The 21,889-nt window shown below is 45.6% G+C and overlaps 1 protein-coding gene across 6 annotated transcripts in view; it reads left to right on the forward strand.

The window, feature by feature from the left end:
• Positions 1–21,889, forward strand: part of LOC141490570 (putative cation-transporting ATPase 13A4) — a 195,360-nt gene that overhangs the window by 9,103 nt on the left and 164,368 nt on the right. For 5 of the 6 annotated variants that reach the window (XM_074190622.1, XM_074190614.1, XM_074190617.1 and 2 more), the window contains exons 2-3: positions 7,006–7,179; positions 17,982–18,134. In XM_074190622.1, coding sequence (XP_074046723.1) covers positions 7,006–7,179; positions 17,982–18,134 — 327 coding nt within the window. The remainder of the gene's footprint in view (positions 1–7,005; positions 7,180–17,981; positions 18,135–21,889) is intronic. The other variant, XM_074190618.1, reaches the window with a different exon arrangement.

Genomic DNA, 21,889 nt, shown 5'->3' on the forward strand with positions numbered 1-21,889 from the left:
GGGAGGTTGTCTCCAGAAACCACTGTCTCCCATTCACACCTAATTGTCACCTGGGTGGAGTTGTCCTTGTTTGCTGATTTGCATTTTGGTTTCAACCCAGTGGAAGCCAATTAAAGGAAGTGAAACTCTATCAGGGTATCCACTCTGCCCAGTGCTTGGCCAAGGAGGGGTCTCTTGTGATTGAGGCAGCGCCAAGAACCTGTCAAAACATGGATCCTGTAAGCTGGGGAGGCTGACTCGGCCCAACTCCGACATGCCAAAAGAGAGCTGCAGCTGGTACAGAGGTGCCATGGGCCTCCTGAGGCAGGAGTTACCACACCACAGACATGGCGAGCCAAGACCTGTGGGACTGGTCACAGTTCTGCACCCTGACTGGCCTTGCCAGATGGGAGTTTCAGCCCCATAATAGCTGGGATCATTGACATATCAAGAAAACAATATCCTGACTTGAGTTAGGGAGAAAAACGCTTGGCCACCTGCATGGCTGTGGCATAGACCCGTTATCATAACTGGCAGGCTGGCGGACTCCAGTCACTGGCGGCACCTGTTGCCTGGCTCTTCCCCTCTAGGAGGGAAGCCTGGGGGTGATGAAATTGGGTGTTGATAAAGCAGAGTCTCAGGGTGCAGCCTGAACCTCGACAGCCATTACAGAGATAGACCTTAGGTAGAACTGGGCCTGAAAGGGAGCCAGGAATACCTGGATAGGGAACTGAGCAGAGGAATCCTTCTGGGCCTGGGGAAAGCCTTGACTATAGATGGGAGAGGGGTTGAGGGGTTGTCAACTGGGGAGAACAGTTAATATCACTGCTGTCCCGAAGTCATGTGGTGAAGTCTGGGAAAATACAAAGTGGGGCCAGTGGAGAGCTTCAAATTCCAGATGAAAGAGTTGGATCCTGGGGGCCATAGGGAGCCACTGAAGGTAATGGAACAGAGGGTAGCCTGCCAGATCTATGTCAGCAAAGTCTCTTTGTTGGCTGTTTGTGTCATGCCTCCTATATGCTTGGACCCTGATAAGCACCAGGAAGAGTAGAAGAGAAGATGGGCAGGGCCCCACCATTATCTCTGGTACCATTCCTCCCCATTGTTAACATGCACCCTTCCAATTGCTCCCATTTCTGTGGTGTTAGGAGATAAATTCCTATTTATAGGAATCAAACAGGAGGTAGGTGCTGTTATTCACTCCATTTGACAGGGAAACATTGAGGCTCAGGCAAGTTCAGGAACTTGAATAGGGTCACACAGTTTTTCAGTGTCAGAGTCAGGACCAGAGAAGTCAGACTCTAGTTTCTTCCCTTTTGTTGGAAAGTGGGGACATCACCTCTTGGCAACTGCAGAACCCTGGTTAGAGCCTGGGACTTGGGCCAAGAGGACTGAGTTTGAAGCTTGCCTTAGACATTTTCAAGTTGTGTCCCATCACAGCTCTCTGCCTCAGTTTCCTCACCTGAAAAATGGGGATAATTACAGTACTGGCCTCACAGGTTGATTGTGGGGATCAAATGAGATGACAAATGGAAAGCTCTTTCAAACCTTAAAATTCTGTGTGTGTTTGTGTGCGAGTATGACTGTGTGTCTCTGTGTTCATATATGAGTATGTATGTGTGCCTCTGCATGTTCATACATGTGACTGTGCATGTATGTGTGTTAGCTATTATCTCATCTCTAGTCCTTGGGCACCTGCTCCATTCTCTGCAATCTTTCAGCTGTCCCTGACAGGGGTAATCCCAGCTGCCAATTCTCTCAGAACCTAAGGATTGGCTTCATCTAAGATGAGCAACTTGGATGTCCCAAGGGAGCCAGCAGAGTCTTCTTCCTTGGCAGTGCCCTCCCTTCTTGGGCATCAGTGTCTCACCATTCAATTTTATCATCTCCTCTCTGACCAAAGCTACTGCTCCTTGGCAGAGAAGACCAGGACAATGAAGGAGTGGACCAGAACCCTCTGTCCACCCATGGTTGCCATCATCTCCCTACCCTGGGCTGCTGGCCTTGTCCATATGATCTTTCTCTGACCATGACAAAGTTGACTGAGGAGCTCCCTAGGCATACCATGGGCAGCTGGAGACACTGCCCCCCCCCTCTTCCTCCACATTTATTTCTCTTGTCTCTTCAGGATTTCCTTCAGGAGAGCTCCCTGCCTCTCTGAGGCCCTTAAATGCTAGATTTTTTTTTTCTGAATCATTTGATACTTTCTTTCCCCAAATCCAGTATTCTCATCAAACTATGCTTGACTTCCTTCTTCTCTGTAGGAAATTCTTAGTTGGAAGCCTCCCCACCCCCAATGGTCCTGTTATTTCCATCCCTGTGATGCCCCACTGGACCATGAGTGCCCCAAGGGGAGGAACTGCCTTTTTGCTTTTCTGTCTCCCCAGTCCCTGGCACAATCCTGGCAATAGCAGACTTTTCAGAAAGGGTTTTTGACTGCATGATCTAGGATCTTACTTGTCGATCAGGATGCCATCTAGCCTTGCTGGTTCCTCCATCTTTTGAGATGTGACAGTTGAAAATTTCCAAGAGAGAGTTTCTGGGTAAATTTTAATTGATTTGATTAACTGCAGCTAGAAAGGAGTCAACAAAATAGACTCCTTGATCCCCTGGGTGAACACGAGGTAGAGCCTGTGAGAACCTTTGAGATTTATGAAGTTTTTGAAAAGAAGGTGCACCTGAGGGTGGGAATCCACTCTGATTGATTCATAAGTAATGAAAGAACGAGCATTCTGCTGAGAGGTGGGCTTCTTCCATGCAGGGTTTTGGGAGACATGGCAGTGAGCAGCCAGTCTTGGCAAGAGACTTCGCCATCTCCAGTGCACCTGTCGGACAAAAGGGAAAACCCGCATTTCCCAGACCTTTCGGAGGAAACTCAATGAGCAGAAATCTGCCCATTCTCCTCAATACAGAATTTCTTTACTCTCTGATTATATCTGAGCCTTCCTGGCTGGGTCTTGCTCCAGATTTCCCCCAGAGTGGATTTCTGAATGAGGAAGTAGAAAATCCTTTAGTCCTAATTCAGCAATTGGTTATTGATAGCTGAAAGAAATAATAAATTCTCCCAGAGAGAAGAAGTGGTCATTAATGCAAGTCAGGAAATTATTATATGCTCTGCTTGGAGAAGGGAGAGACAGAGACAAATAGAGGAAAAGAGAGACAAAGAGAGAAACAGAGAGACAGAGAGACAGATACTGAGAGAGAGAGAGAGACAGACAGAGAGAGACAGAGGGAGAAAAAGAGACAGACAGAGAGAGACAGAGACAGATGAGAATGACACACCCACAAAGAGCCAAAGACAGACATGGAGACACACACACACACACACACACACACACACACACACACACACACAGAGAGAGAGAGAGAGAGAGAGAGAGAGAGAGATGCACAGAGTATGTTCTAGTGGGTGCCTGGATCATTGAATTGCCATAACTACCACATCATGCCTTGATGCCAGACTTGGGATCTGTTTCCCAAACTTATCATTTATTTCTTTTCTCTAAGTGTTTTTCTCCAAAAGAAGCCTCATTTCTGCCCCCCCATCTATTGAACTTTATCCAAATACTTTGCATCATGCCAGTCAATAAGGTAACAAACACTTATTAGGCACCTGTAGGCCAAGCGCACTCTGTGCTTCTCCCTTTTGGTTTCTGGAATGAATTACCACTCAGATGGAAGAGTGATGTGTTAGGGTTTACTGAATTTCTGAATAATCACCTTGTCATACAGTAACGGTCGCGTTTCCCAGTAGCAGCTGAACCTGTTGGGAGTTCTATTTGCTTGCAAGACTAAATTGTATCAGTAATTGTGTCATCAACTCATAAACTCATCCTGCGTGCTTCCTAATTACCTGCGCATCTGACATCCTCATCTACTCACAATTAAGAAAAAAATGATGAGCCAGAAAAGTAAGCAACCAAAAAGGGCTGTGATCCCTTTAGGAGTGGACTGGGGGAATGAGTCCTCTCTGAGTCATGTGGTTTTGCCATCCTGCTTCTAAGAGATGAAAAGGAGAAGAAGAATCTGTTTTAGAGGTAGTTAGGTGGTTCAGAGGATAGACTGTTGAACCTGGAGATGGAAGTCCTGAGTTCAAATGTGCTCTAAGCTGTGTGATCTTGGGCAAGTTAACTCCCTAAAAGTCAGAATCAGAATAATAGCATCGATATTGCAGGGTTCTTGGGAAGATTGCATGAACTAGAATTTGTAAGGTGCTTAGCACAATATTTGGCATCCTTGATCCTTGAAAAATTCTTGTTTCTCTCCCCTCTTCACTAGACTAATGCTCATGGGCATTGGGTTTGAGAAGAGGGTGAATTGACTTCCTTGGCATACTCAGTTGGCCAATATGATGGAAAAGTGATGGTGGTGATGGGCTTGTAAGCCCTGGAATGAGAGGTGGTTTTGGAGTCCATGGAGTGGCCTTCCTCCTTCTGCTCCTGCTGGGAGAGAAGCTTGGGGTACTAAATCTCAGTTATTAATCAAGGTATTCACAAAGTCTTAGTACAGTTTGGCATATGAAAGCTCTGGGTTTTTTGATATTATTAGTTAAGTTAGTAAAGTTTCATAACAAATCACAACTTGTGGGGACACCCTGGGTACATGGTTTAGTTATTTATTTATTTTGGAAATCCCCTGAATCCTTTGAGGGTCCTTGTGAGTCAATTCTATTTAATTCAATGATTAAATAATGTATCAAAATTTGTGGAACATCTATCCCATAACTGACAATACCTACACACACACACACACACACAACATGGGATCTCATTCTTGTTCGCTGTCCCATAATGAACAATTAGCCTCACAGGTGCTGCTGCCCACCAGGATCCCTGGTGTCCACCTAGGGTTCCATCAAAGGCAGAGAATGAAGGAAGTCAAAGGGGCAGCTCTGGAGGAAGAGAAGCCCTTTCAGAGATTCCCTAAGCCTTCATCTGTTCTAGGCCTTGCAGGATGGGGCAGGGTCACCATGTTTTTGAAGACTCCTAAAAACATCCAACATTTCAGTGGTGAGGTACATCTACCCACTCACCCAGCTCACAATCCTTTCCCCTTAGTTGATATTTTCAGTGTTTATTCATCCCCTGGCACCCATCCTTCTGGGAAGAATTTTTCTGAATGTGCCAAGCAGGTCCCCTGGCAAAAGATGCCCAGGTTATTCATGAGCCATTGCTTGAGGTCTTCCAAGCTTGACATGGCAACTCCAGATGGAGCTCCTGTGGTACTGGCCTTGTGGACAAGGAAGGTGCTTTTCATTTCTTCCTTACAACAACTCCGGGAGGTAGGTGCTATTACCACCTTTACTTGGCAGATGAAGAAATGAGCAGACAAAGGTCAAATGACTTGCCTGGTGTCACACAGCTAGCTTGGTAGTCTAAGAAAAGATTTGAACTCAGATCTTCTTGACTCCAGGCTCAGCACTCTCTTCCCTGGGCCTTCAAGGTCAACTCCATATTATGGCAAGGGCGCTATGAAAGAGGAAGAATAATTGATTGACCAAACATTGATGACTCTTGTATTACTTTCACCTTCATCCTATTTGCCTTGTGGCTAAGTTCATCTTGGGCTCTCAGAGACCATCCCAGCAGAGCTGAATCTTGACCAGGTCCTGCCAAGAGGGCAGGTTTTGAGCCCAATCTCAAAGGGCCAGCCCAGTCCATTTACAGTCAATTAGTCAGTCCATTAATCAATCAACATGCCTTTATGAGGTGCTTACAATTTGCCAAGGACTGAGGCTACAAAGAAAGGTCCTTTTTCTTAGAGAGTCCATTCTAATGGATGGAGAGTGGGAGGGAGGGAAGGAGAAAGAGACATGCACAAAGTTTCAATAACTTCACATGTATAGGAGAGATCTGGACATGTAGTCAATGGACGATGGCCTCCAAGAGAACGTATGAACAGGAGGGCTAGGCTGAGGATAAGAAAGGTGAGTCTAGAGGGTGAAGAGAGGCTTCTGGGCATGGGGGACAGCAGTACCACCTCCCAGAGGTAGGTGAGTGCATCAGACTGTGGATGGCATTGAGCCTCCTAGCCCCCTGGCCCCAGCCACTGTGGAAGAGGCTGTTCAGTCATGCTACGACATAAGCTGCCACTGAAGGCTGGGGACCCAGCACGACTATGCTCTGGAAGTCTTGGTATATGGCAGCTTGCAGGAGTTGTTTTTTAAAAAAGAGAAAAAAAAGCTAGAGACGGTCTGGAGGGGAAAGCCTGGGAAGCTGCTGCAGCAGAATAGCTGAGACTGAGGAAAACACAAAATTGGGCAAATGAACCTGGGAGTGCAGAGACTTGGCTGCTCTCAGGCCCAGCGAACTGAATGAGAATGGGCAAGAACAGTAGAATGGGGACAAGGAGACTCACAGCCACATTCAATGGGCACCAGGACCAGGAGTAACTTGGCAAACACAAGGGGACAACTTGAACCCGACCTGGGAGGAGCCGGGACGTGGCCAAGCCCCGTGGTAATGAGCAGGGGAGGGGGACAGGCTCTAGAGGAGCCTGGGCCCCATTGGCTCCAGAGGTGCGGCCCCTAAGATGAGAAAGAAGGCCTTGGGGTATGATTCATCCAAGGGGCCCAGAAGTCTCCTTGGAAAACCCCCAGAGAGTAAGAGAAGCCAGAAGAATTCATGTGGTGTGTTCAGCGACTCATCAGATCCAGGATCAAGAGCTCCAAGGGCCATTTCCTTCGTTTTACAGATGAGGAAAAAGAGGCACATGGATGTGATTCATGATATTTCCTCATTTCCTGTGTGAGTCCTCTCTCCTCAGGTCACTTATAAGCTTCTGAAGAGCAGGGATGGTTCTATAGAGGGACCTTAGAGCCACTTAACTTCTCTCAGACTCAGTTTCCTCATCTGTAAAATATAATCACAGCTGCCTCCCAGGTTGGTTGGGAGGCTCAAATGAGAGAGTGTCACTAATGTAGGTTCAGTAGAAAGGTGAGCTGATATTTTTCTGTTCTCCACAGAATATCTCCAGGTAACGGAGTGAATCCAACTGATAGCGGGGGCTTCCTTGATTGTATTTCAGGAGATATTTGGCTATCACACCGAAGGCTGCCGGAAGACCCTCTGCTTTGCTGGCTACATATTTTCCTGTGGGATCCTGCCCTTGGTGTTTTACTGGCGTCCAGCCTGGAGCGTGTGGGCCAACTGTATCCCATGTACCTTGAGTGAAGCCGATGTCATCCTTCTCAGGACCACGGTAGGTTCCAAGGGGCTCTCCTTGTTCCTGGACACTGTGGAATGACATGAATTTTTCATTAGAGACATGATGTCCTATTTAGAAGTCAGGTGGCTGCTGGCCAAGGGTCTGAATGATGGTGGGGTTGAGAGAAACAGGAAGGTTTCCAAGGAAGAGACCGTGGATGTTGACTTCAGACTAGATTGTGGCAGAGGTAGGACTTGAACTGAGGTATTGAGACTGCCCATCTCATTCTCTTTTGCACATGAAGGATCTTGTCCTAAGCAGTATCAATACTGCCCTCAGCTTACGCTGAGCCTTCCAAGCCTTGGTAGAAGAGCAGGGGGTATAGCAGTCACTCATGCCCTGGCTGGGCAAGGCCAGGACCTGGGACACCTTCAGTGGCTCATCATTCCCCTGTGACTCTTCAGTCTGATGTCCCCCTTTGCTCTAAACTCTCTAGTCTTAGTGGTTTCTTTGTTTCAGTCTCTATGAACTGGCCACTCATTGCCCCCTCTGTCTCCTCTCCTTGTCCTGCCATCCCTGATTTCATGCCTTTGTTTCCCCCATCTCCTTCATCTGAGCCTGCTGCTGACACAGTGAAGGGGAGAATAGAAAGACCATGATAGAAAGTTGAGGGGCTTGTGCCCAAGGACCATCCATAGATTATACACCCTCTTCTCCAGGTCACAGGAGTCTGCTCCCAGATTCCTTCTGGTATTGACACAGCTAGGATTGCCCCCTAACCTTAGGGGGCTATTCTTCTTCCTGGGCTTTCCCTGCTTGGCTGAAGGGCCCCCTTTGGTTTGGGCTCTGGCCTTCCTGAGGATGCATAGACACATATATGAAAGCTTCTCACTCAATGGACCAGTGACTCTGAGCTGCTCTGCCCACATTGAGTCCTTAGAAGCCAGTGGGGGATGGGGTCATGAAAGTTGGAGGGGTCAGAAGCCCTCCCTAAGACATGCCAAGAAGAAAGGGTAGCATCCCACTTTCTGCTGCCACAAATTCTGCTCAGTGTGGCCAATATCAGGACACAGAAGGGAAGAGCCTGGCATCAGTTGCCATGGAAACATGATCCCCTAGCCCAGTCTTGCTGCTTCTGCCCTTGGGAAGAGGGTGCTGGGCTCCTGAGTGAATCATTCCATGACTTCTGCCTCCTGGGAGTCCAGAGTGAGCAAGTCCAAGGTGCTCTGGGGAGAGCCGGGGGTGGGGGCTGAGTCCAGCCTCCTCCTTCAGCAGAAGTGTACAGAGCCTTGGCCAGTCTCATTGGTGACCAATAGCAGAGGTAGTGTTTGGACCCAGGTCCTCTTCTTCCAGAACTGGCATTTACACAGTTTTACCCTGCTTCCCCCCCTCACAAGGGGTGCTGCTGGTGATTGAAGAAAGCCCCCTAGACCTTAAAGAGACTACTGGATCTGCTCCCATCTGTGACCACCAGCAAACAGACCCAGAAACTTGGAGGGAGCAAAGATGGACAAAGATGAGTCTAATCCTAGCTGCCTTCTCTAGTCACGAGAAATCAAGATTAAGCTGGGCAGGTAGGCTTCAGCCAGACAGCTCTAGGCTGGACCTGATTCTGAATTCTTCAGCACAGGTGCCCACCATGGGAGGGCCCTGGCAGGATGAGGCACCACTCTAGACTGGTTCTGAGATCTCCCCTTATCGCGAGGGGGACTCCAGGGGAAAAGGGGGCCCTTCAGCCAGCCCCTCTTCTTTTCCTAAGGGCTCCCCTCTGTATTCCCCTGTGGGCCATCCCCTCCTTCTCTGCACCCCAGGGAGGCTGGCAACGAATCAGGGGTCACCTGAAGAAGTCGCTTCTTGCATCCCGGGCAGCATAGGAACATGCATTGTTCTTCTTCCTCATTGGAATCTTTTCTTTGTTCTCTTCAGAATGTTGCCAATGAGAATTTCCCCTCCTTCCTGGGTAGCCTCCCTCTCTAAAACCTATCTAGATTTCCTTTAAGGAGGGGCTCTTAAACTGGATTCCATGGAACCCCCTAAAGGACTGTGGGAAGATTTCAGGACCTCCTTGAACTTGGATGGGAAATATGACAACTTTATTTAAATATGAAATTTGAAATCTCATATATTTGCTACATTTAAAAACATTTGACTGAAATGGGGTCCATGGTCTTCACAATGAACGTCAGAAGGTGAAAAAGGGAAGGAGACAGCTGGCTGCTGCAGTGGAGAGTGGTCTGGACCTGAAGTCAGGAAGATCTGTGTTCAAATCCTGTTCTGTGATCTGGGCAAATCACTTCCCCACTAGCTACCTCAGTTTCCCCCTTTGTATAATGGGGATCCTTATAGTAACTACCTCTCAGAGTCCTTGTGAGGGTCCAGTAAGACAATAGTTGTAAAATAGTTGGCATGCTTTAAAAAGTCATATGGATGCTAGTTATTAGTATTAATAGACATCCTCTGGTCCCAACCCTTTGAAATCTTTTCTCCCTGAGCCAAGATGGGTATCAGTGATGGCCCGGATTTCCTCTCCTGCTCTATCCCAAGTCCTTGGAAGGAGGCAGTGGTCACTTCTCCCCAATGTTTCCATGATTGCCTTCCCAGTCAAGAGCTGAATCTAAAACAGAGCTGCCACTTTTGGTTCTTCCCCCTTCGAAAGGTGTGATTGCCACCAAGAGAAGCCAAGAAGGACTCTTGTCTGCCAAAGAGACAAGAGAGTGCCTGTGGGCATTGGAAGTGGGAAAGTGGGGAAGGTTCCCACCACTGCTCTACCCTATCTCTCTGCCAGGCTTGGGCTGTTTGCTATTCTGCTCATCTATTTCTGTCAGTTGGTCTCCAAATTCTCCTGACGCCATTTCTAAAGAATTATGGCTTGCTTTTATTGGCCAATCTAAACCACCAGTGATGGGGAGCCCAGAACAGGAATATTATAAAATCAGATTCGGCCTCAGTTATTTAATAGCTGTGTGACCCTGGGCAAGTCATCTAACAGCTCCCTCAGTTTCCAATAGAAGTAACTTCCTAAGGTGGTTGTTTGAACCATAGGAGATCATATTTGTAAAGTACTTTGCAAACCCTAAAGTGCCAAGGAAATGCTATCACCATTATAGGGAGATTAACGGAAAGCTTTGGGGATATTTCTCCTTGAGAAGAGCAGACATAATATGAGATAGTCACTGTTAGCATGGCCTTTTTACTTTTGTGCTGTCCTCCCCCCACCCCAAGTCCACCTTTGCATTGAAATCTGAGTATTACAGAATGTGGTTCTTTAATTTGTAAGGTCTTTTAGAATCAAAGAATTTCAGAATTTCATAGTTGGAAGAGGTCTAAGTGGTGGAGACAAGAACAATATAACATCATTTAAATAGTATTTTAAGGTTTGTGAAGCACATCAGATCCTCAGAACAACATGGCAGGCAGGTGCTCTTCTCATCTCTATCTTACGAATGAGGAGAAAGTGATTTGTCCAAGCTTAGGTGTAGCTTACCATCTAGTTCAACCTATACCTTTTCTCTAACAAAAAAAAAATGACAAATTTGCATAAATTCTACTCTAGGGAAGTCTCTGTGTTAAGTGCTGTATAAATATGATCTGATCTGATCCTCAATGTTGGGAGATCAGTGCTATTGTCATCCTCATTTTACAGATTGAGAAATTGAGGTAGGTGGAGGTGAAGTGATTCACCCCAGATCATATAACTAGTAAGTTTCTGAGGCCTAATTTGAACTCAGATCTTCCTGTGTGCCCACTGTTCTACTCACTGAGCCACCATGGTTAACCAAAGTCTGTTTGAAATCATGGCCTTTCCTCCTGAGTCAGCCAACCCCTTCCACTTTTGGATGGTTCTCATTATTAGTAAGTTGTTTCCCTCCCCTCTCCTCTATTGTTCTCTTTTCAACTTTTACCCCTTTTGTTCCTGGTTCTTCTCTGGGGTCAAACACAATGAATCTGATCCCTTCTCTGCCCAACATCCTTTCTTCAAATACATTCCTGTGGCTTCCCCCTTCCCCCAGTCTTCTCTCCTCAGGACTATATGCCCTTAGTTCCTCTAATTACTTAATTACTCCTCCTGTGCTGGCATGAGTAACTGAAGTAGCATTCCAAGGTGGGCACAGCTTTCCTGTACCCAATCTGCTTCTCCAAGTGCAACCGGACCAGGGAAGACCATGAGGGTTCTCACCAGCCAGGTCTTGGACACTACTTCTCTCCATGAAACTGGTGCTCACATGTGTCCTTTGGCTGCTCTATCTCACTGCCGACTCACACAGATTGTGGTTCATTTATGTTTCATGCTTTGGAGAGTCCCTCCTCCCATCTCCTGTAAAACCAGCCTGGCACATGAGTTGCCATCTTACTTCCTCTCAGTCTGAGTTCTGTGAAGAATGCTGACCCAGAACCCATGCAATGAGGTTTCATATTGACTTTCAGTGAACTCTAAACCATCTTTGCTAATGGCTCACACCTACTTTCCAAGAAGATCACATGAGTTATTTGTTAGTTTGCTGGTTTCAATTACAGTGATGATATCAGGGTTGCTCTGATGGATTCTTTAAACATAATTATAGCAGTCATACGGCCACTAGGTGGTCACTGGGCAGTGAGGCCACATTTAGCTGAAGGGCAGTTAGCCTTGTTTTCTAGACTGCTGCCCTGTTTCCTGTTCTAGGTGCACACTAGAGGGCCAGAAGTGGAAGGGGTCCCTCAGGGCTGCGTGCCAGGCTATTTTCTATATATTACCGAGCAAGTCTGTCACTGGTAGCAGAATTATCAGGGATGAACCTCTTCTTTCTCCACCAAGCTAATTTTTTGAAAGCCAATGTTGGTTCATTGTCAGACTTAAACTCAACACTTTTCCCTGTTTTTCAAGATCGAAAGGATCCTAGGTCCTAGAGTTTGATTTCAAAGGGGCAGCAGAAGCCATTGTACCCAGCTCATTTGTCCACTAAGTAGGCAGAAGTTGAGAGTCTTAGTGGTTTTCCCAGGGACACACAACTAGAACCTGTATGAAGTGGGATTTGAATCCAGGTCTTTCCATCTCCAAGTCTGGTCCTCCCTGCAGTACATACTCGCTTTCTCCATCGGAGCTTGTGTCTGACTACCATAACCTTCTGAAATTCAGGGTTCTCCTTGCTCCCCAACCATCATGAAGCATCAAAATAGTCCTTCCATGGATAACTCTTCATTGCTGGGATTTCAGAGGGTATCCTGCTGCTACCCCACTTTTCCTGAGGGGGCATTGCCATTCCCAGGTGCCTCTTGGGCCATCACCCTATTACATAAAAGTCTCAGTATGCTTTCATTCCTTGGCAGGAGGTGGGCTTGATTGGTTATGGTTTTTGGCACATTAACTAGAAAGACTAGAAAAACAGTTCAGGTCACAAGGCTCTTGTCCTGAGGCAAAGTTGTCAACTGACTTTCTGTCTTCTTCCTCCTACAGCTGCACTTTTGAAACCCCATGAAGGACTCCTACTTTGCCTTCCTAACCTGTCCCCCAACTAATCAGAGCAGAAGGAACCCACTTCAGTTTTTCCTTCTAAGTTGATTTCAGCTTTAATGTTTAATTACTTTCTCTCGTCTGTCATTTTGGATGGATTTGCTGTGCTAGAAATCTCCAAATAAATGAGTTTCTAAATTAGCCTTTATGTAATTAGACAAGAACTCAATTATTCCTAACATTCTTATTATCAGAGCCTGGGGTAAAAATATGATTTGAGAACCCATGTTTGAAAGCTCCAGCTAGGTCATTTACATGAAAAGGACCCAGAAAAGGTATTTAATCAGATGAAGTCACAATGGTTGGATTGTTCAGACTTCCCATTAAGGAGGCCTGCAAAGGGGCTTGTCAGCACAGATGGTAACTAGCTACCTGTCCTCCAGGTCAGGAAATCAACTGTAGGGGTTTATCATCAGGCTCCCTGGACAGGGATTGCAGATCACTATCATGGAGCCTGATTCCCAAAGTCATTTCTTTAAAAAAAAATTTACTCTGAACTGGAAGGCAACAACATTTCATTTATTTCCTGCTTGTTTCTTTTTCTTTTTCTTTTTAAGGGTTTCTTTCTAAAAGATAAGAAATGCCTTAATACATTTTTAGAAACGTTCTCATTTTAAAGGCCTTTTGATTTATCATTCGCATACTTCTTAACCTTAACCAATAAAGATTTGGCTTTGATGTCACATTTTTATGCATTCACTGGTGACTGGAAGTCCAAGTCCAAAGATGATTTGTGTAGCTCAGCTCTGTATTATAATGAAGGCAGCATCTCTTGGTTTCTTCTTGACCCCCCTCATTCGGCACACTCTCATGAAGGGTGTCTTTGGACACTTGAATAACTTCTGGGTGGGCCCAGAAAGGACTCCCTTGGCTTGGTTCAGGTATTAGACTTGAGCTGGCAGAGGAGCATCCACTTCATGGGAGATGCTCATGCCCCAGGTATGGGGAGAAGTACTTAGGGGGAACCCTTTGTAAATCAATCTCTCGGTGAACAAATCATCTATTCCACTATTATTCTGCCCAGTGCACAGGCCTGACTTCCTCTCCAAATGGAGAGGACTGCCTCCTTTTCTTTTATCACCCCTTCTCTCTAAGTCTGACCCAGGAGGACAGCAACATTTTCCAGCTCTCATGTAAACCAAAGACTTCAGAGGACCAGTGGTGGGGATTTCTGGTGGGGAACTATACTTAACTCTCAGGGGAGCTCAGGACTCAAGCACTTGGGCCTTTCTGGATGAACTTAAGGAGTCTGTGATACAGGCCTGGCTCTGCCAGGATAGCCCCTGGGAGAATGTTTTCTGTCTGGGGTAGTTTCTGTTCTCAAGTACCCTCATTGTCTTAGGCAGTGGGAATCCTGTGAAATCTGAATCTTAGAGAAGAGAGGAACCTTGGGCAGGTGAGCAGAGCTAATGCTAATTTTGACTTTGTCATGGGGGGAGGGGGAGAAGTGGGGCTAAAGATACTCCAAGATTTAGAAATATTGTTCAAGAGCGGTTCTCAAAGAATGATCTGAAGAAAGACCTTTTGGTTAAAGTTATTTTTATAATAATGCTAAGTTGCTTTAATTTCTAGTATAATAACAATAGATATAATACATAAAATGAAATCTGTTGATGGGGGAAGGATTCAATAATTCTTAAGACTCTAAAGGAGTTTTGAATTCAAGATATATTAGAGCTGCTGGTCAAGTATGTATGGTGACCAAACTATGGAGAGTTACACCTGCTCAATGAGCTTGGTAATAGAGAAGTTCCTCCTCCTTACCACAGCCATAATGAAGAGAGAAACCCCAAATTCCTATCCATCCTGAGTGTCCTCCCCAAGTTCACAAAGAAAGTCCATTCATTGTGCTGGGGACCTTTCTTGGGTTGTCTTGCCATTCCAGTACACCATATGGGCTGTCATCCCTCCCTCTCACTACGCTAACAGCCCTTTTTATTTTGGTCATATGCTTTTCTGACAACACTTTTCATACCTCTTCTCGTGCCTAACCTCATTTGCTTGTTAAAACCAGCTCACACCCATCATGCACCTTTCCATTGCCCTTTGACCGGTAAGGTTATTTTATACTTGACCCAATTATTGAGGCAGTAGAAATACCTAGGAAAGAATGGGAGAAATTATTCAGATAATTAAGGCCAAAGAGCAAGCCAAAACTACTGCCACCACCACTAAAAACAGCCCCAATAAGGAAGTATTCAGAAATTCCTTCAGTTTTCCAGTTTATCTTACAAGTAGAAACACAACTTTCTCACCTAGGATCTGTAACTTCATTTTCCTGTCCCTCATTTACCATAGGCCGTATTTCTGTGGAAGTTAGTAATATGAATATTACTGTGACCCTTTAGTGACTGAAACAGTTGTATATGGCATATATTTATAGCATATTGTTATATTTATACAATAACACACATACATACCTGCATATTATATGTGTTACCCACAGACATGCAGGCCTTTTATGAATATTGAAAAGATCCTTTTCTGTTCTAGCAAAGCAAGGGGCATGAATGATTCTGTGTCCCTTAAGTGTCTAGAACTATCATATAGATACAAATGACATATTTATACATAGAATTGCATGTTATTTTATTATATCTTCATAACATTCACACATGGGTCTGTGGGGAACTCATATTGTCCTCCTCTCCAATGGGCTGTCCTATTCCCACTGAGGGTGCCATCTTCTTCCCTGTCACCCAGACTCCCAGTAGGCCTCCTACTGGCTTCCTTCCTTTCCTTTAGCCCACCAGTCTGATTGGTATCTGATCTGCAGTCACTCCCTGCTATTTCCACTGTCCCATCTCTCTCTCCTCTCTTTACTTGCAGTTGCCAAGGTGTGTTAGGCTGGAGGTGACTGAATTCCACTTGATTTCTCTGCTTTGATTCTCTTCCTTCTTCCAGCCCCTCTCTTGAGGCTCAGCTGCCAAAATGAGCTTCCTAAGGCCCAAGTCTGACTGGGTCCCTCCTTGCATTTACCATGTTACCTTGGACAATTGACTTCTCTGGTCTTGGTCTCAGTGTCTATAAAATGAGAATAAGAACTGCATCTTCCTCATGGCCTTGTTGTTGGCTTCAAATGAGATAATGTATTTAGGCAAGAAGTACACCTACTATGTGCCAGACATTATTCTAAGGTCAAAGAAAGGGGACTGATTGGATTCTGACAATCTCTAGAGGAAGGTGCTTGCATCAATGGAAGCTGGGAAAGGTAGATCTTGAAGGCACCAAGGAGGCAAAGGAACAGGCATGAGTGGTAGCCAGGGAGGTGGGGGACATCAGGAGATGGAGGGAAGGTAAGAAAGAGTAGCAGGAAGACCAACCTAGTTGGTTCCTAGAGTAAGTGGGATAGGAAGGCGTCAGAAGACTGGAGAGCTGTGAAGGGTTACTAAATGTCTGAGGTCAGATTCGAACTCAAGAAGAGAGCTCTTCCTAATTCCCAGCTAGGCACAAGTCTCTTTCTCTTTAACTTCCACCCCAGTGATCCTATTATCATCTCTTGCTGCCTTTTTCTTTGTCCCAGTCTCTTAGAAACATGTAACCTTTCTCACTAAGACCAGGTTTTTCCTTCTCTTATCATGAAGGAATTGGTCCCTTTATTCCCTCCTCAATCTTAGTCCTCAGTCTCCCTGAATGGCATAGTGTGATAGATAGCTTGACTTGAATTCAAATCTTCCTGAAAGACCTATTAGTGGTGTGGCCCTGAGAGAACAAAGTGAGACCACTTTGTCTCTCTCAACCTCAGTTTCCTCATGTGTAAAATGGAGATTAAAAATAGTACCTACAGGCTGATGATCTGTATTTTAGCCTCATTCACTCTGTTTCTTAAACTTTTTATGTTGTCTACCATGTCCAACATACTCTTTCTCCTCTTCTCACTTTCTTAGAAACCCTGCCACCCTCCTAGGATCAGCTAAAAATGTGTTTTCTTACTGGAAACTTTTCCTGCTGTCCCTGATTACTTTGAATAGATTCTATATGTAAGTTAGATTTAATTAGATTTAGAGTTGTAAGGGAACCTATTCAAACCCCCATCCAGTGGTGGGATTCAAATAAATTAACAATTAATTCTCTGCACAATGACTTTTAAGTATACAAAAAAGATATACTGAAACATTTTAATATTTCATTATTTAATGCACAAGTAAGAACAATAAAGTTAGATTATATTTTATTAACATATTCTTATGGAGTGAAAGCAGCCATGTGACCACAGCAGCCAATGTTGGAACATATGCAGAACCAAAACTCATTCTACCTATTCTAACTTTTTTTTTCCTCCTTCCATGGCTTCCGAAATGGGTGATAAAATAATCCTTAAATCCATATTTCTATTGGTTCATTGTGTCCCAACTTCCTATCAGTTTCACTGTTCAGGGAGCACATGCACTCAAAATTTCTTGGGGGAATTTTGGGCCTTACACAAAGTGGAAACAAATGACAGCTTGTCACCCCACTTGTTCAGCACTTTTTCTCTTTACATTATATGTTTGTTTACTGAAGTAACAAAAATGAAGGAATTAAAGTGTAGTTTTTCATCAAAGACATAATGAGTCTTAAGAAATGAATAAAAAATATTAAAAGCATAGTTCTGACATTTTTTTCACCTTTGGATGGAATGAACATTACTATGGGGGCTTAGACAATGCTCTTGTGATTTCATAAAATTGTGATTTCCACATTGGGTGGCTGCCTGGGAGCTCACCTTAGAGAGAACCCTAATTACAACTGCCCTTTTAACAAGTTTCACTGAACTCAACATAAAAGTAGGTATCGGTTCTACTCTACTGATGTAAAATGGGAATCCCACCACTGCCCTCATCCCTACCACCATTTTATAGATGAGCAGACAGGCCTAGAGTGATGATATGGCTTGTCTCAGGGGCATGGACAAGATTCCCAGAGATTCGATGATTCCAACCCTCAAATACCTGCTTGAGAGGTGGAGAAGAAGGGGATCCAAGACATCTATTTAGAGCAGAAGTCCATGAGGTTCCCACCACCACTTTGTTCTGCAGGATCCTGCAGAGAAATACAAACAGGAACCAGGGCACATTCTTCCAGGAATCCCCAATATGTTTTCCCATATGAGCCAAGAACCTCCAGTCATATGTAAATGTGCTGCTGACTCGATGCTAAGCCCTTCAATAGATAATTAGGAGATTTCCTTCACTAAGTCCCTGAATCCAACTGCTGCAATGTTTATTTACAGAAAAAAAAAAGAAAACCCTCCACCACTCTCCATCAAACTATAGGAAAAACCCTGTTGGGGAACCTGCAGGACTGTGATGACAGCCCTTCTGGGGTGACCTTTGGGCTGATGGTTTTTCCTTTCTTCTTGGTCGCTGGGGGTCTGTTTTACCAGGATGAATTTCAAATATATTCTCGAAAAAAGGTCATGTGGATCTACCTGTCATCCCTAGACTCCCTAGGCTCCATCAGCCTCACCCCGGACCATCCCCTTATCACTGATGAGGATTATGTTATCAACCGAGCTATCATCAGGCCCGATTTAAAGGTGAGTGGCATTCTGGGCAGCAGACCTGGTGAAGCATCCCAAGTGTGCCATCTAGCAGGGTGTCAGGGAGCAGAGGATTCTGTTGGGTGATTCCCGGGGCCTCAGGAGATGAGCTTGAAGAATCATTGCCCAATCCAGGCCCTGGACACATTCACAGTTCTATCCCCAGGCCCCAAAGCAGGGTGACAAAGTGGGGAGTCCTACCTTTGGGAATAACCCCCTGAGTGACTGTGGACAGATCCTCTTTGGGTCTCGATTCTTTCCTTTGTGAAAGGAAAAAAGTTGAGCTTAATGACCTCTTGGATTTCCTTCATTCCTAGAATGGTAGGTCTTTCCCCCACATAGAATTTGCCATATTTGGGCAGCTTTGATACCTTCAGAGGACTGGGGTGATAGAGCTGGGCCATGAGGAGGCATTAAAGGAAGATGCTGGGGGAGGAGATGTTTGTGTTTGGATTTATCTTAAGATTCCTTGTGGGTTGTATAAGGGGTGGGCTGGTAAATGTTTAACAACTGGCTTTCCAAGAAATAAATAAATAAAACCAAAACATGCACACAAGAAACCCTTTAAAGTAAAATTTATAGATGGTCATTTCCTCCATTACTTTCTTAAGTTTGGGCAATCGATGCAATTATAACTGAAGCCCTGATCTGTAGCATTTGCTGATTTCTGTGGTATTTGGGTAAGTTTACCAACTGGCTCTCCTTGTACTCTGGTTTATTTAACCAGCTTCTGCATCTACACAGTCCAGGTCGAGGGGATGTGGCTTCTTCACATTCCCTAGCCATATCTGGCCTTTCCCAGTCTCCTTGGATGCTGGCACCTCTCTGTAACTTTGTATTTATTCATGTATCTGTACTCAGATGACATGCTGTCTCCTCCCAGAGACTGGAAGCTTCTTGAGGGCAGAGACTTTTCATTTTGTCTTTGTATCTCCAGGATCTGGCTCATGTCTGGAAGAGAGTTAAGTACTTTTAGATGTCCTGAGAAGGAGCCCTAGTGCATAGTGTGCTGAAGTCAGGGAGACTCCCCTTCCCAAGTTCAAATCCTGCCTCCTATACTTCCTAGCTGTGTGACCCTGGGCAAGTCACTTCACCTTGGTTGCCTCAGTTTCCTCTTCTGTAAAATGAGCTGAAGAAGGAAGCAGCCAACCACTCTAGTATCTCTGCCAAGAAAACTCCAGATGGGGTCACACAGAGTCAGGCGTGACTGAAAAGTGGCCGGACAAGGGCAACAAGCCCAACTCCGCTAAATGATGTAGTCCAGAGGGGAGGTGATGAGGGTCCATCCTCTGCCCCACTGTGGTTGCCCCAGTAGCTACAGAGCCAGCTCTGCCCTGGGGTGAGGCCCCTTATGACCAACCACAGTGTATCAGATTGAGAGCTAAGAGGGAGCTCTGAGCCCATCCAATCTAATGCCCTAATTTTATAGGCAAGATACCCAAGGACCAGAGAGGGCAAGGGAATTGTGAGACCTGAGTCCCTACTTGGTTTTTCAAACTGGGTCCCACTGACTGTGGGAAGGGAGTCAGCATAGATTATTTTTTTTTAATTTTTTTAAAATTTAAGGCAATGGGATTAAGTTACTTGCCCAAGGTCACACAGCTAGGCAGTTAGCATAGATTCTTGAAGGGGAAGAAGGGTGCTCCCACAATCTAGTGGCCCCCAGCACCATTCGTGGCCCAGGAGGCAGTGGGACTCTGGGAATCTGTTCACATCTCCTCACGTTTGTACTGAGCTGCTGCCCCAGCAGTCTTAGGTGACTGCCTTCCCAAGAGCTACTTCCCTCTTTTGGAAGGCATTCAGGACCTCGGGGACCCTGCTCAGGAAGATGGGGAGCAGTACTGGGAAGGCCAACCCATGAACAGCTGAAGGAGGCTTGTGTAGACCTGTCTTGTCTGAGGTGTGCCTGGTGCAAAACTGGGCAAGGCTCACTGGTTGGCACCTCTATAGGCTGCATACCTACTCTCTCTAAATTCTGCCTGGTTCTATGACTCGGGGCTTCTGGTATGTTCTGCATTAGGAACCTGGGAGCACCCTATCCACACCTGAGTCACAGTTCTCTACTTAGAATCCACATTTGCAATGAGCTACCCAAAACAGTTCTATACATAGATATGATTCAGTTATGACATGTTGGTGTGGGCTTCAGGTGATCAGTTCAGGGCAAAACACACAGGATAGGCTCAGGAGGCTGCATCACTGAAGGACATCTGGGTCAGTTGGGCCTGCTGAGTCACTGGACTCCAATGACTTCAAGCAACCCTACCTCCCTGTGTTGGTGGGCAGTTATTCCCAGACCATGTCCTTTTGAGTAGGATATGGAAGGTGGCAGGGTTGATGGGCAGCTCTGACAATTACTGGGAAGCAGGGAGCATCTGTCCAGATGTTGGCCTTGGTCATCTCCTAAATGATATCGCATTTTGCTTAGGAGAAAAAAGAGAAAAAATTACCATCTGAAGGAACAAAGTAGCTCATCAGGGATGTTTGGAATTCTCTTCACAGTGGGAACCACTCCATTCTTACAAAAAAGAAAGCAGGACAAATGTCATAGGCATTCTCAAGCTGGGAAGGGTCAAAGGCCATCCAGTTCAGCCCCTCCCAGTTTCACAGATAGGGAAACTGTGGTGAGGGACATGAAGTGATTTCATTTTAGGACCCCAGCTCAAAAGCTCAAAGGAACCTTAGAAACTGAGTGGGGCCTCTCATTTTACAGATGGGGAAATTGAGACCCAGAGGGCAGGAAGAGACAGGGGCTAGGATTAGAACCCAGCTTGTCTTTTCTGCTGCCCACATGATCCCCAGGTCATTGGAGTTTATTCTGTGGGATTCAGTAACTCACTTCCCTGAGGGACTTTGCCTTCATAATGTCCCCAGAGACTGAGAATAGCAGGGCTTAACTAGCAGCCCGGAGCTCAGCCTGGAAGCAGCCAGAGGACAATCAAATTTCTTTCCAAAGAGAAATCTTTGGCTTTTCCGATTATTGTCCACTCTGATACTCTGATGAATTAACTTGTTCCTTCCCACTCCAACCTCCAGGAAGGCCAGGCTGCTGAAGGGAGAGGCTCTTGACTCTCCTCCCAGGACAGCCAGACTTGCTAGACATTCAGGAGCTTCAGAAATGACCCAAGAGTAATGGGAACCCAGTCCTGAGACAAAAGGGGATCTAACATCGTTATCAATTTCTCTTTGCCAAGTCAACAAGCATCCTGTGGTTGCTTCATGTCTACACCATTGAATCCATGCCATTCAGTTCAGTTACCAATCCTGTTTGTCTATCCTTCATCTACCTAGGGGCAAGGGTCAACCATTCTACTAGTTTCCATGGCCCCAGGAGCAGCTGGGAAGCTCACCTTCCTGGAGCTCCAAGGCTATGAGTGAGACTCAAGGAGCTTGGGCTAGAAAGGTGGTCTGGAGTCAAGTTGGGCAAAGCCTTAAATGGCATGCTAAGGAAGATCGGGGAAACAGAATGCCTCTTGTTGTTGCTGAATAGTTTCTGTCCTGTCCAAGACACTGGGAGTGGTCAATTTTAGAAAATCAGAAAGGATGGTGTAGAGTTATGCCAGACAGTGTAGGAGGAACAGGGAAGGGAAGGGAAGGTAACACACATTTATTAGGCACCTACTGTTTGCCAGGCCCTCGGCAAAGCTCTTGACAGATATCTGTGATCCTCACAATTACCCTGTGAGGGCTTTGTTATAAGAACAGAGAACTCACCTATTGTGGGAGAATCACATTCCAACTGTGTATAGTGA

The sequence above is a fragment of the Macrotis lagotis genome, chromosome 6 (genome assembly GCF_037893015.1).
Source record: "Macrotis lagotis isolate mMagLag1 chromosome 6, bilby.v1.9.chrom.fasta, whole genome shotgun sequence".
Classification (NCBI taxonomy): Eukaryota; Metazoa; Chordata; class Mammalia; order Peramelemorphia; family Peramelidae; genus Macrotis; species Macrotis lagotis.